Source organism: Centrocercus urophasianus, unplaced genomic scaffold, assembly GCF_019232065.1.
Source record: "Centrocercus urophasianus isolate 14NV4802_14NV808 unplaced genomic scaffold, USGS_Curo_1.0 seq_12, whole genome shotgun sequence".
Taxonomy (NCBI): Eukaryota; Metazoa; Chordata; class Aves; order Galliformes; family Phasianidae; genus Centrocercus; species Centrocercus urophasianus.
Window position 1 is genome coordinate 24,628,322 of NW_024884364.1, and position 16,259 is coordinate 24,644,580.

The 16,259-nt window shown below is 35.6% G+C and overlaps 1 protein-coding gene across 1 annotated transcript in view; it reads left to right on the forward strand.

Annotated features, from left to right (window-relative positions):
• Positions 1-2,856: 2,856 nt before the first annotated feature.
• The window catches only part of NCAM2 (neural cell adhesion molecule 2), a 127,512-nt gene continuing 114,109 nt past the window's right edge, over positions 2,857-16,259 (forward strand). Inside the window, exons 1-5 of the mRNA XM_042809654.1 lie at positions 2,857-2,962; positions 3,708-3,914; positions 6,177-6,320; positions 9,579-9,716; positions 13,076-13,193. Of these exons, the coding sequence (XP_042665588.1) occupies positions 2,857-2,962; positions 3,708-3,914; positions 6,177-6,320; positions 9,579-9,716; positions 13,076-13,193 (713 nt within the window). The remainder of the gene's footprint in view (positions 2,963-3,707; positions 3,915-6,176; positions 6,321-9,578; positions 9,717-13,075; positions 13,194-16,259) is intronic.

The window sequence follows — 16,259 nt, forward strand, 5'->3', positions numbered from 1 at the left end:
GACAGAATCCTCTTAGCATAGATAATAATTCTTTTGTAATGACTATGATCAGAGTGGAAGGCATTGCTTATATCACCTATTGCTTACTGCTTTATTTTGATGTAAAATTGCATGTGTACTGAAGACTTAAATGAAGCCCTCACTAACTTCACTTTTTCCCAGAACAGGAGATACTACTAAAGGAGCATTGTATTCCACTTCAACTAATGCATTGCCTTTTATATATATGTGTGTGTGTGTATGTGTGTGTGTATATATATAAAAATAACTATATGTATGTATATATATATATATAAAACTTATATATATAATATATATAAGTTATATATAAACTTTATATATATATATAAAACTTTTTGCTAGTTTAGTAATATCCTTGGAAACATGAGAAGAGGCAGTACTTTGTCAGATCTAGCCAGAAGCCACTATTCATTTCTCGATTCGTTTGAACATAGCTAGACACAGCCTCTGCTGACTTGAATTCTTGGAACAGCTTCAGTGACCTGATAAAATAAGGATTCATTTGTGTATTCAAAGATGTTCAAACCAGTCTGGTACAAACTACTCCTTTTTACACTTATTCATTAGCTGCTAGCATACAGCTAGCATTAATGTGAATAGTATGCACATTGCATACCATCTTCATCAGCTTATAATAACCTAATGCACCTATGTAATTCTTGAAGTACATTTGGAAGTAATGTAAAACGTTTGGGATATGTGGCCTCTGTGCAATATTTACTTTTAATTGCATGTCTTATTTGAAGAAACTAATGAGTGAGCCTTCTAGGCTGAGGACTGTTTTATTCCCTGATTACCTAATATGTGCAGATTGCTAGATTAATCACTTAGGCAATATTTTTCATTCTCGTTTGCATAAAGCAATATTTTTCTATTTACATGAAGCTATAAAAGGGTGAATCTGAAAAAAAATGGGCAGATGGTCTTTTATTTTGTAAATACTAGTGTACCGTGTATGGAAAATATTATTTTCATTTTGTTTCAGAGATTTAGCTAACATATCTTCACAGTTTTTATAACTGCACTTATGCTAATGATTTTAAACTGTTCATCTCTTTGCCAAAATTGTCCTGCAGTATCAAATATGTTTCATGTAGATGAAGAAAAAATATTTTCTAACTTTGTTTTTCACTTCTTATCACAGTTTCTTAAATTCTGAATGTTACTTATTTCTTTGTTGAAGATCAGATGTTACAGTTTTGTTTGTCTTTTTGATTTCTGTTCTTGACATGACTGTTAAACAGTAATTCAAGTCTTGCCTATTTCATGTATATCCAGGCTGATTATATACAGATACTTAATTTAATAACAAATCTATTTCATGATGGTTTCAATTGCCATATGATGATTTATGCAATATTACTTAGACAGTATTTTTTCTGTGCTCGTATTTACTATCAACAGAGCAATGCAATTGTTTTTCTAGCAAGTTTGTAAGTTCTAAGATATTCACGGAGAAATTTTGGCATTCAGAACGTTTGATTTAGATTGTAACAGTTCCTGCTTCCAGAGAAGTTTGTTCAGATGATCCTTTGTACCAGTTAACAAAAAGGAATCTAGAAAGGTCAGGGTATTCAGTATATGCTCAATACAGTCATTAACATTCACTGTAGTTCATGTTGTGGTTTTCAGAGCGGTAACATATTTCTACCATAATTCCAGCACTGCAGATCTTTGTATTTCAAGATTCCAAACCCCATGTTCATGAAACAGTAATTTTTTTTTTTTTAAATCTCATGTGAATCCCAGTTATCTACTATCTACAGTACTAAAGTAAAATTTAGTAAGTGTTCTTCTCTAAACAGAGAGTACTTTTCTGCTTACTTTTATATGTGTTGATTAGAGCTTGAAGTTATCATGACCTTTTTTATTCATTGATTCATGAACATTTATTGGCCAATTCAGTAAGCTCTTGAAACTTGCAAGAACTGAGACTGCACAGTCTTTCTGGGTAACCCCTTCCAATACATCATAAATAATTTTTTCCTAATGGCCAGCCTGAACTTCTCTTGTTTCTCAATTTATCAGTTGTCTTTCATCCATCTTTTTAATAACTTCCCACAGGCATGAGCAGTTGATTGTTTAGTTCCTCTATAGCTCTCTCCTGTTTAAGCAAGTCCTCCCAACCTCTCCTCATTCACTGAGTGCCCAGCTACGCCCACCATGTCAACCCACACTTAATTTCACTCATGTGAAGCTTAGAATCATTCTTATATTCCGAGGTTAGGGTTGGGGGAAGCTGGTTGATATGTGGTATTCTGCATTTGGCATGAAGAGCACCTAGAAGAGGTGTTAATTGCTCTCCTCCATCTACTAATGTATATGATCTCCTTGATCATGATCCTGTGAATAAAACCCAGTTGGCTTCTGCTGTTGCCTGTGCACACTTGTCCTCTATGACTGTCCTCAGCTTGAATGATTTCAGTTTCCTTATTTCCTACGAGGTACAAAACTTAGCATTTATCCTTACTGAATATCATGATGTTCCTACATATGTATTCTTCCTGTCTTTCTAGATCAGTAACCTCATCCAGGTTATTGATAAAGATGTTAAATTTGGAAATAGGCAGAACCCTGTGGTACTCCACTTGTTACTGACCTCAAGGTAGAGAACGATCAATTAACTGCTGCCTTTTAAGCCTAACCATCCGACTAGATTCTTAAGAAACCTACCTGTCTGCTTGTCCAGAGTTTATGGGGATTTGCCTTGGCTGGCAGCCCAGAGAGCCTGTACATTCTATATGCTCCAGAAGACATAATGCTGAAATTGATACACAGCTTACATAGTACGCTGTATAGAACAAGAAAATATAAGCTATAGACAGATGAATGAGAATGTGTTCACAGTATACTTTTTATTTTTCAGCTCTACTTCAGGTTTCCATTTCTCTTAGCAAAGTCGAACTCAGTGTCGGTGAATCCAAATTCTTCACATGTACAGGTGTGTATTCATGTTATTTTGAGATTTTTTTCTTAGATTTTCAACCTTATGCTTAATTTAAAAGTGAACTAATCAATTCACAATATTAACTTAAATTTGCATATTTTATATATTCATATTGACTTGTGAGAATTCTGAGAAATGGATCTTCACTGATTTCACATTTGCAGTCTAGAAACTATTGATTTCAGATTCCAACAAACCGTATAACTTTAGTTTCAAATTTGTCTGCGTTGGTGTAGATAATTTATATCTATCATTGTTCTTATTTGGTTAAGATACTTTTACTTGTTTAAATTAATGATTTAATAAGCTAGTAGGTTAGGCTGTTGTATCCTTAGAAAGTCTTTTCCATAGTGACAGAAGTAAGTCAGAAGAAAAGAGTTTGCTTTTGCTGCTGTCTGAAACGAATTCTTAATGCTGCTGATTTGTGAATGTCCATTGAGAATGACGTATGACCAATTATAAGACAAAGTGATTGCTGACCAGACTTCTTTTCCTTTCAAATTTTATGTGTTTCTGTGTTTATTTTTTCCTCATAAATTCTGGAGCTATTAATTAACCTGTCTCAACAATCATACCTTTGTCTGCGGTTTTACCTTTCTTATCTTTCTGCAGTTTCTCAGAACTCCTTCTCGCAGTTCAGCAGTCTATGACTTTGCATAGAGATTGTGCATATGCATTACTTAATGTCTCCTTGAACTTATAACCTTGTATATTATTTATTTTTTTATTTATTTTGCAGCCATTGGTGAGCCTGACAACATAGATTGGTACAATCCGCAAGGAGAGAAAATTGTTTCTAGTCAAAGAGTGGTTGTTCAGAAAGAAGGTGTTCGATCACGTCTCATCATTTATAATGCAGATGTAGAAGATGCTGGCATATATCGATGTCAAGCAACAGATGCTAAAGGACAAACTCAAGAAGCTACTGTTGTTTTGGAAATTTATCGTAAGTATAGTAATACCAAATAGAACACAAAAGAATATGATTTGAGAGCCACTGCTATTGAGAAAGCAAAGCCTATCAAAATATTGTTCCAGGCTCTGGAGTGTATCTTCCAAATAATTGTGTCTCCTGCAGTTTAGTTCACAGTTAGGAAGAAGACTTTGTATTATTGCAGATTACTTTCTGTTTGTCTCTTAAAATACCATTTCTGTGGGGTGCACGACATGTTCCTCGTGGAAAAGAGGGACTATGAGGGACTACCAGAAAAAAAAGTTTTTTCAGTCTTATCTATAAGTACAAGTACATATAACAGCAGCCTATAACAAATATGTACGTAAATAAAGAAGTAAGAAAGGCAAAGTAGATTATTAATTAAGTGAAGTTTAGAGTGAATTTATTAGTTTTCTATCAGTCTTCACATATTCTTGGCCCTGCAATGGAACATTATATAGAGCATTGAAGCTTAATATGATAAACAGCTAAAATGCATTTCAGTTGCTAACAATTATTTGAATATATGTTAAAAGCAAATACATTCTATTACTGCTAGAGATTCTCTGAGAGTTTGGGTTTTTTCCAAATTCATTACATTTGCAGTATAATATATTCTTTAGATTAATCAAAATGACTAAAAGCTAATATTAAATAAATACAGTGAAAAGATATAAGCTAAGGGATGTTTGGGTGAAAGAAGGGGACATTTGCTGACATCCTTTCAGCTGAATTCTTCAGTAATTTCATTGGAGAGTAGTCTTTCATAAAAAATACATTTCTGGATGGATTAAATGTTAAGGAATTGCCTTGTGACAGAAAATAATCATAAAGCACTGCTTCTGAAAGGTATAGATAACTCAGACAACAAAAGATACACTTTTTTTTTCTAAAGCTATTGATAAAACAACCATTAGAATGATGATAGCAGTTACAAGCAATTACATGATGGCTTGAAAGCTGACAGTTCAAAGGATTGCAAGTTCTGTGGAATTCATTTTTATGCTTAAAGCTGCCAGTCACTCTGTCAGCAAGGAGCTGAACGTAGCTGAAATCTTTTGAAGTGTGTGCATGTGGTAATTTTAATAATTCTGAGACAAGCCCAAAGACGTACACAAGAAATGGAAATGTTTATGGAAACTAACATATAGAAGTGTCATTGTTTGTATTTGTAATGTATTATAAGGAAAAAGCAGGATATACTGTGTAACTTGTTTGTAAGAGTTTTTCTTCTCAGGCGTAAGTGTAATCGAATACTTCAGATATTTTAAAACAAATACTTTATAAAAGTGGGCAAGATGTGTACATAGCAAAAGCTCGCTCACTCTACTGTGGAAAATGTATGGATTATTGGAGCGTGCACTCATTAATGCAGAAAGAATTGCATTCTCTGAATTACATTCAAAATATCCTCTTAAATGGAATTGGCAATGTTTGGTTCTAGGGAATATGTCAACACGTTTCTTCTGCGTGCAAGAAATTCTTGCAGAAATCTTCTGCATTAGATCTTGGATGAGACTATGTTTTAATGCCAGCTTGAAGTTCTTCTGCTGAATTCTCGTAATAATGAACTTTCTAAACTCACTAATAAAACTAAATATTAAGTGTGATTACTTGGAACCAGAATCAAGAAAAAGTGTTATCAGAATCCTCAGAATCTTAGAGCAAAAACCCCCTACAAATTCTTGTGACAAAAATAGAAACTTTTTTCATATAGTTTCCCATTGTTTTTTGACTTATGTTTTACTCAGCTGATAATTTATCATAGTCAATGAAGCTGTAGTTCCACCTTTCTAATAAGACTTCTCCAGGTGGTTTCAGTGGGCATTTAGATGCAATGAGAACATGAGGAATTAATTCAATAATAAGATCATGAGAAATAAAACACGAAAGAGAGTAGAAAGGACTATTAACCTGAATATGTAGACCTCTGAAAAACTAGAACTTCAAAACTGGGCTCTGGACTATTGAAAATGATGAAAAACATATTTATAAAGCATGCTGAGTTTATATAAATAAAACAAACATTTTTGTAATGCCAAATGATTGTAAAATCATTCCTAGAGATAGAGTGAATGTTCTGTCTTCAGGACCATTTTGAATTTTGAAATGTTAGAGTCTTTGAATCTTAGAAAAATGTATTATGGAAATAATTCTATACTGTGAACATGATGAAGTCTTAATAGTTAACTACATCTAATTTGATACCACATTTAACTTCAATGCTGAGCGAACTGTAAAGTACTAATGGTATTCTGTTTTCTTCCTTTTTAGAAAAGCTCACTTTTCGGGACATAGTATCGCCACAAGAGTTCAGGCAGGGAGAAGTTGCAGAAGTTGTTTGCCGTGTCACTAGTTCACCTGCTCCCATTGTCAGCTGGCTGTATCGGAATGAAGAAATATCAACTCTTGCTGACAGTTAGTATTTTGGTAACTCTTTAAGTTATACATTTTAACTCGCATTGAAATGTTGTTGTTGAAGAAAATGACATTATAACATTGTAATTATGGAGTGCATTTTGACTAGTCCATCAATTAAGTGGAGTTTAACCAAGTGCTGTGTTCTATTAAGAATCTGTATGCTATAGTATCCGTCCTTTTTCTAAAGTTGGGAATTTTGTCTAGCTATGCCATGAAGGTCCAAATGTGCATAAGATTATTTGGAACTATTCTGCAGGAACTCTTTCTGGGCTACCGTGCATGTGGGAGCTGAACATGTTTTTAAAACATACTCGGATAAAATTCTTCATGCTGGCAAAGCTGTGATGCTTCCTCAGAGTGTAGAATTTACTGAGCAAACACTGATGGACTTCATATACTTGCACATTAGCTCTGAGACTTGTAGGTAGATAGGCTTGTTGCACTGTTGTGAGCATTAATTTATGTAAGTGTAAGCTACATTTAAGTTACAAACAGTAGGAGATATAGGTGATCTGTTTAGGATAGATTCCTAATAGGTAGACTATAAGATTTGTTGAAGATGAATCTCTCTGATTCTGTAAATTGACCTTGGAGAAGTTTGTCTGTGTAGAAATGGAGCACAATAAGACAGATGATGTTAAGATTTGAAAAAACAGAAGTAATCAAAAGTCTATGCTGCAAAATTCTTACCTTTAATATAGAATAAAATGCTATTACTTTATAATATTTGCTATACTCGTGAGAATATCTCCTCCTAGCTGTTAAGCTGTGTAGGGACAGGGTCAGGAAAGCCAAGGTCCAGCTTGAGCTAAACTTGACCAAGAAGAATGAGAAAGGTTTCTATAGGTAACTCAGACAGGAAAGGAATGTATACTCCCCTAGGTGAGTGACAAAGGCAAAATGGTAACTACAGATGAGGAGAAGGCTAACTCAAAGTACTCAACAATTTTTTTTGCCTCAGTCTTCTCTGATAACAGCTCATCACCCAACCCTCAAACAATTGGATTGGAAGGAGGGGGCTGGGCAAGCAATGACTCTCCCACTGTTAGGGAAGATCAGATTCGTGACCACCTGAGGAAACTGAACATCTGAAAATCTCTGGGTCCTGATTGGATGTATCCCAGAGTCCTGAGGAAATTGGCTGATAGTCACCAAGCCACTCCTGATGATATTTGAAAAGTTATGGCAATCAGGTGAAGTCCCTCATGACTGGAAAAATGGCAGCATCACACCCATTTTTAAGAAGGGTATGAAGGATGACTGTGGGAACTGCCAACTTGTCAGTCTCACCTCTCTGCTGGGAAGGATTATGGAGCAGATCCTCCTAGGAGCAATGCTAAGGCACATGGAAGACAGGGAGGTGAAATGAGAGAACCAGCATGGCTTCACCAAAGGCAAATCCTACTTGAGCAACCTGGTGGCTTTCGATGATGGTGTCACTGCGAGGACAAGGGAAGAACCACTGATATCATCTATTTGGATTTCAGTAAGGCACTGTACCTCTCAACATACTTTTCTCCAAATTGGAAACATGTGGATGTGATGAATGGACTGTTAGATGGATGAAGAACTGACTGCAGGATCGAACCCAGAGAGTGGTGGTCGATGGCTCAATGTCTGGATGGAGATGAGTGATGAGTGGTGTCTTCCAGGAGTTGGTGCTGGGGCCAATACTCTTTAATATCTCTTCATCAGCGAACTGGGCAGTAGGGCTGAGTGCACCTTCAGCATGTTTATGATGACAACAAGCTGTGGGGTGCAGTTGACATGCCCAAGGGACAGAGTGCCATTCAGAGAGTCCTAGACAGGCTTGAGCAGTGGGTCCAGGAGAAGGAACTCATGATGTTCAACAATGCCAAGCGCAAGATACTGCACCTGAAACAAGGCAACTCATACTACCAATACAAGCTAAGAGATAAAAGGTTTGAACACAAACCTTTCAAAAGTCAAAAAATACCTGGGGGTACTGATGGATGGAAAGCAAGACATAAGGCCTCAATGTGCCCTCACAGCCCAGAAAGTCAGCTGTATCCTGGGCTGCATCAAAAGAAGTGTTGCCAGCAGGTTGAGGGAGGTCATCCTGCACTTCTACTCTGCATTGGTGAGGTCTCACCTGTGGTACACTTGTAGTGTGTCCAAGATGTGAAGTCCTCAGTGCAGAAAAGATATGGACCTGTTGGAGTGTATCCAGAGGAGGGCCACAAAGATGATCCAAGGGATGGAACACCTGTCCTACGAAGACAGGCTGAAAGAGTTGGGGCTGTTCAGCCTGGAGAAGAGAAGGCTGCAAGGTGACCTGACAGTGGCCTTTCAATATCTAAAGGGGAGCTACAGGAAAGAAGGGGACAGACTTCTTCTTTAATAGGGTCTTTGGTGAAGATCCAGGGCAAATGGTTTCAAACTAAAAGAGGGGAGGTTTAGATTGGGTATAAGGAAGAAATCTTTTACAGTGAAAGTGGTGACGTACTGGCAGAGGTTGCTCACAGATGTGGTTGATGCCTTGTCCTTAGAGACTTTCAAGGTCAGTCTGGAGCAGGCTCTGAGCAACCCGATTGAGCTGTGGATGTCCCTGTTCATTGCAGGGAAGTTGGACTAGGTGACCTTTAAAGGTTCCTTCCAACTCTGAGGATTCTATGATTCTACTGTATCCATTATATTATTCTTCATCAAGAGTTGAAAAAGTATGCAGTCAACGTCTCCCATTCCTTTTTTCCACTGATAAATGAGCTTTCAGTGTTTCAACATTTTAAAGAAATGTTCTCTGTTTCTCTCATCTGTCTCACACATTAACAATATACTTTAGCAAAAAGTTCACCAAAGTTAAAAGATCTCAGCTTTTCAAAATGTCTTGAAGCACAGTTCTCTGGGAATTGGAAAGCAACAGGAAAGAGGAAATGATTTCATTTGTTTGTGGTAGTGTGTGTAGTGGCATTAATTTTCAAGTTTGACTTTAAGAATCTATATATCATTAATGTAAACACATTGACACCATCAGTGTCCTGTAAACCTCCATCAGATGAAGCACAATTAAATGTTCTCTTTACATTTCTGTCTTCATTTTCTGATAGAGTCTCTGGTAATGAAACTAAATTCACATAGCATTAAAAAAACTTTTTTTTTTTTTTCCTGTGAAGACGTATATACATATGTTCTGTGAACAAACTCTTAGCTGTTTTGAAATATAAACACTGTGTTTGTTTTGTGTTGTGAGGAAATGGCTGTTAACACCACTTAATCTTTTACATTACTTTCTAGATCGATTGGCAATATTAGCAAACAATAATCTTCAGATTCTTAACATCAATAAAAGTGATGAAGGAGTATACCGTTGTGAAGGAAGAGTGGAAGCCAGAGGAGAGATTGACTTTCGTGATATAATTGTTATTGTGAATGGTAAGGAGTAAAAGTTAATGAGTTGACTTCTTAATTTAGCTGATTATCATAGCCTTAATTATAAAACATATTAGTTTCTAACAGTCCTAATTAAATTGATTAATAAGGATTTCATGTTTGTTCAGTATTGTTTTCCTATAAAGGTAATTACTTGCTATTAAAAAAAAAATTTTACACAGTATATAAGTAGAATTCATTGCATTTCATAGTTTCGAAGTATATTATTATGCAAAAGCTCAACTGTTATTAATAATTTGAACAATACTAACAATCACTATGAAGCTTGAGTTTCAGGTTACAATGTGTAGTTATTTATTTCAGTGTGTTTTTCAGTGCTAGTGTTACTTACTGTTAAAAACCTTTTGATTTTTCGTAGTAATTCATCTTTACTCCATTGTACGTATTTTATTAATTACTTCTGTTTAAAACCATCCCAAAAATCGTGAATACATTTTATTAAGAAGTATTGCTTATTGATCCTTAACATTTTATTTTTAATGTAGATTAAAAGGAGTTATCTGATAATTGGCATTTTAACATTTTATTAGTTTCTTTAAAAACTCTAGGAAGGAACATGAGAAAATGTGGACAAAATAGAGCATTTAGTTTACCCTCTCTCTTAAATTCAGGGTTGGCCTGTTGAAAAATAAATATATCTTCATATGTGGTCTAGAAAAGACGCAGTTCATGAAGGGCATTTTTTGTCTACCCCATTCTGTTTAATGTCAGTATTTCAATGAAGCTGCTTCCATTGTGCCATTAGTTCCTGAGTTATAAATGCTTTATCCTTGACTGGTCCTCTGCACATCTTGGTTTACATAAGTTATTATATAAGTTGAATTCTCAGTTAATTGCATTCTGGCCCACATTATTTAATCCCTGTAGTCAAGCAGCAATATTTGAAAGAGAACTCTAGGAGTTTTTAGACAGTGTGCAGACTGTGACAAGCAAATGGGTGGTTAACTGGTGTGTTGTGATAAAATATAACAATATGTGCCCCATGCAATGAAGACCCTTAAACTAATTACTGTTTGTTTTTAAGCAGATTACCTCTTGACTTCTGAGTATATTCCAACAGTTCCTTCACTTGATAATATTTAAAATGCTGAATGACGTTTTATTCTACTACTATTTGTATATATGTATACAAACCTACATTTTGAACACCTGTCATTTCTCTTTTATATATGCTGTTGAGCTGAGTGAGAGTGAAACCTGGAACATCAGATTTCAAACTGTGATCCCACACCACATCTTCTATTGGTAGATTAGATCTACAAATTTCTTTTATATATATATATTTGTTATTACTCTGGACAAGAACGCCAACACTCACTTCAGTCTAGAGTTTGGAGTTCTGTAGTGTTGTGAGGAAAAGAGGTTTCCAACAGAGATTCTAACATTGTTGCTCATGTAGAGTGGTATCAATTAAGAGCTATTTTCCACTTAATTTGTATGGGAATAAATAGCTTTTCAGAGATAAAAGTGAGTGTATTTAACCCAACCACAAATGAGTTTTATATTAATATCGAAAATCAGAAAGATATAAAAAATTTTAATGCTCTTCGGTGAAAAGATGAAAAATGTTATCAGTGAGTTGCACTTAAATGTACTGAAAGTCTGGACTTTTCTATTTTGCTTTAAATTAGAAATGTGAGAAACTTGCTAGTGTCTTGCTTATTATATCCAAAACCATTTAGCTTTTCCTCTTTTAGGTTCATTCTTTAGCTGTACATAAAAGTGCAGAACTGAGATAAACAGGCTTCACTTCCCAGAAAGAGCTGTAAGAAAACGGATATTTGATTTAATTGTCATCACAGTGTCTCTGGGAAGATTGAAACACTAAAGTAATTTGCTGAAATGGGTCATGGTCCTGTAGTTCTTAGTTGGGAGTAGAGAAGAAGCTGCTGCTTTTGGGGAAGGATTGATTAGTCATCTCATGTCACTAACCATATTTTCAGATCTAAATGTTAGAATGCACTACAGAATGTCTAAAGTCTACAAACGCTTTCTGTGCGACACTTTGAAATGCAAGATGGACAAGTTACTACAGCACAACAGAATGGTTTTTATAAGCTGAGTACTGCAATTTTAAGTAGGAAAGAATTGATCTGTGAAATATGTAAATTTCAACACACGTTGACAAAGAGTCAAAAGTACGGAAGAACATTTACTTACTACTCATCAGTGATTCTGGGTCACTGTTTTAATAATTTAATGTGTTCAAAGTTCAGAAGTTGGAATGGTTTTTGAGAGAGAAACTTAAAGCTAAAATATTTGTATTATTTAAAACAACAGAAACTGATTCTCAACAGTTTGTGAGAAAAAATGTGGAGTTACAGAGGTAAACCATAAGCAAATTCATTGGGGTTGCCTTCTGTCCTCTACTGAAAATTAAAGCTAAAAAGGATAAATCTGAGCCATTCTAATGACAGGGTATTCTTACTAGCAGAAAGCCGTATTTTGTGTGTTTTTTTCTTCCTCTCATTTATTTTCCATGTTATCTTACTTCCAGTTTGCTGGAATTATTTTTCTTTGTTTATTTACGGGAGAGTTTAATGGAAACAGGGCAAGTGTCTTAAAATTTCGTATGAACAGAGATATTAAAAGCATCCTATGAGTTGTTCTGTCTTTAATATTACTGCTATTTTTTCTGTTGGGCAGAGAGGTTCTCTGTGAACGGTTTTAATTTCATTATTGAATTTATCTCATAAAGGACAGACAAAATATGTGATCCGCAGAACACAATTACCAAAACAGGTTGCAATTCCTAAATAGATTATTAAAATAAATGAAAATAATTCCTAAAATGGATTATGTCCATTGTGTCTGTCACAGTTTATGTTCTTTAAGCTGGTGGTAGTCATACCCAGGAAATTCAATAAAAAGAATGAAGTATGTTTAGTAGATAATGCTATGTATTGACAGCTATTTTTTAAGCAATGTCTGGTATCATTTGCGTAGTTCTATGTCCACTGTGTAGTTGAGTAAAAGAGAAAGAGACTATATTTTCATTGAAAATAATTAAATTACCAACAGTAACTCTTTGTGTGTGGTAGAGTACATACATAACTGCTAGGTATGACTTCGTTAGCTTTAAAACACTCTGTAAGAAAATTGGCAGCTATCAAACAAGACTTATGTTGAATTTATCACAGTGCAAAGAAGTCATAAATGCCTGACAATATTAGAAGTCTATCACTGTCTGTTTAAGATAAAATACAAAAATACTGATAACTGATTCATATTGTGTAAGTAAAAATTCCGAATTTAGCAAAGGATTCTGTGCTTTAAATTTCTTCAGAAACATAAAGAATCTTGTATGTTCCATTAATGGGAAATAATGTTTTATTCTCCAGTTCCCCCTGCAATTACCGTGCTACAGAAATCTTTTAATGCCACTGCAGATCGAGGAGAATCCATAACTTTGTTTTGCAGAGCCACTGGATCGCCTCCACCAGAAATAAGTTGGTCTAGGTAAGTTCAGTTGAGATCTGCACATCATAGCACATTGCTTTTTTTCTGTCGTGATTTAATGTAACACTCCATGAAGTAAGCAGTGCAATCTTAATTATTTGCTGAATTTTAAAACGGTTTGCTATTTAGTTATCCTCTTAATTTCTGAAACTAGATATAGCATTAACAAATGAATTATTATGATAATACATGTATAAAATAAGAATCATTATAATAAGTGAAAACACACAGAAATGCAACTGTACTCAGGTTACTATGAAAGTGAGATAAATTAAAAATGTAAAATATTCATATGTATAGTAAAGTATTCATATGATTTCTTCATATTTGAACAAAATCAAGGTTGAAGCAATTAGTCCATTTTTCCAAGAAAATACAAACAAAAAACTTAAAACTTTTGCATGGAAGTACTTCGCGTAAAAACTGAACATACGTATGTACATACAAACACATACAGTTTGCAATAAATAAATAACCAATACAGATCAGCAGTTCTAGTAACAAAAATAACACTTTATCTTTCTGTAAAAATAACACATTTTTAAATCTGATTCTAATCCTAATTCTGCATTTCAATTACATTCTCATTCAGAAGGAGATCAGAAGGCTCCAAACAACCCTACCATTGCGAATGCTTCATGGAATAAGTTTAAAGTGTTGTTTATATTTTTTTAAACACGTAATATATTTTGAAATATGGAACTGCTTTTTAAGTTTGTGTGTTCTTTGATGGTGTCATCGGAATGAACACCAGGGATATTTGGGAACATATACTATGTAACTGTTATAAAAATGCAAATAATTGCATCCATACATTTTATTTCAGGTCTACATTTTATAAATGACTTAGGGATTCCTATCAGTTATTAATCTCCTTTGGAGTCTTTGAATAATTTTATTGATTTTTAAATGTTAGCTTCCTTTGACTGACACCTTTATCCTAACATGTCATAAGGCAAACATAGAGTTAAATTTTTCTCTTTTACAATTTCAATGGCAGACACAAATAAATAGAACAAAAAGTTAATTCTTTCGTGTGGCCTTTTCGTAAGACAAACCAGTGCTGACTTTTTTTACTGTTACAAAAAAAACTGTTTACAGATGTGTTTTTTCCAATGCTTTATAAGTATTACAATATGTGTACAGGCTAAGTGTCTTGGAGAGACATTTGTCTGTGTTGATGTACTGCCTTTTTAATTTTCCTTTAGTTTGCCTGTCACTGGGACAACCAACTGTTTTACACCATTCATTATCTTTCATACAGATTTTACAAAAGCTTTTCAGGTAGTGTAATCTGTACTGATTTTAAACAAGAATATATAGGTCATTTCAGAAACCAAGTGAGCAGTACTGGCTTGTGTTTCCCTTCCCTCTTTATTTTTATTTTATTTTATTTTATTTTGTCTTACTAGGCTATATATTCTGAGTGGGTAGAAAACATTCTTTGTTTTTGTTTTTTTTTTTTTGCTAGTGGTAAGAGGTTGTAAGTTGATAAGTAGAAAAGGTCCCCAAAGTCTGTGACAGGAAATGTGACAGGTATGGAAATGGGAAAAAAAAAGATGGAAGGAGCTCAGTAATTATATTCTGGAAGGAACAAACTTGATCTAATATTTCGGAATCATATAATTATTTGGTTTGTAAGAGACCTTAGAGGACATCTAGTTCCAACCCCGGTATAGGCAGGGACACCTCCCACTCGACCAAGTTGCTCAAAGCCCCATCCAGCCTGGCCTTGAAAGCTCCCAGGAAGGGGGCATTCACAGTCTCACTGGGTAACTTGTTCCAGTGTCTCACCACCTTCACAGCAAAGAATTTCTTCCTAATATCTAGTCTAAATCTACCCTCTTCCAGTTTAAAACCATTTCCCCTGGTCCTGTCACTACCTGCCCTTATGAAAAGTCCCTCCCCAGCTTTTCTGTAGGCCCCCTTCAGGTACTGGAAGGCCACTGTAAGGTAGTGCTAGAGCCATCTGTTCTCTAGGCTGAACAGCCTCAGCTCTCTCAGCCTTCTGGTCATCTCTGTGTCCCCCACTGGACCTGCTCCAACAACTTGATGCCTTTCTCGTGTTGGGGACTTCAGAACTTTATGCAGTACTCCAGGTGGGGTGTCACAAGAGCAGAGCAGAGGGCAGAATCACCTCCGTCGACCTGCTTCTCTTGATGCAACTCAGCATACAGTTGGCCTTCTAGGTTGCAAGTGCAATTGCCAGCTCATGTTGAGTTTGCATCAACTGCCATCCCAAATCTTCCTCCTCAGGGCCAATCACCTCATCTTTATTTTCCGTGTTGATTAGTAGAACCTTCAGGAGGATCTGCTCCATGATTTTGCCCAGCACAGAGATGAGGCTGACTGGACTACAGTTCTCTGGATCTTCTTTTTTCCCTTTTATGTTTCTCCTTTTCCAATCCGTGGGACCTTCACCAGACTTCCATGACCTTTCAAATATGATGGATAGCAGCTTTGTAACTTCACCTCCCAGTTCCCTCAAAACTTGTAGATGGAACTCATTGCATCCCATGGATTTGTGCACCTTCAATTCAGTTCTTGAACTTGATCTTCACTTAGAGCTAGCAGATCTTCCTTCTCCAAGTCTTACCTTTGCTTTCTATGGCTTGGGTGGTGTTGCTGGAACCCTTGCAGGTGAAGATTGAGGCACAGAAGTCATCGAGCACCTCCGTTTCCTGGGGTGTGCGTCTGTGGGTCCTATTAGTCACAGAACTGGGCCGAACCGTCCCATAAACCGTTGACACCATCCCCCCATCCTAGCCTTTTTTGGATTGATGGGCCTGTGAGCCTGCTTTCCCCCTTTCATGGACACAGATAGATCTAGAGATAACTGTGACAGTTTGTCAGTGTGTGTTCAGACGTTTTATTTACCTTGTCTCAGGTTATCCGTTTGTAAAATGAGCAGGTATAGTGAAGTGATTTAATGGAAGTCTGTTGTATGAATTCATAGCTATGCTAAGGAAGAAAGAACAGAGAGGTACAAACTATTATAGAACAAGATAAAAAAAACTTGTGGACATCCCTGTTGTTATTTAGGAATAAACACAAAGTTCACTAAAT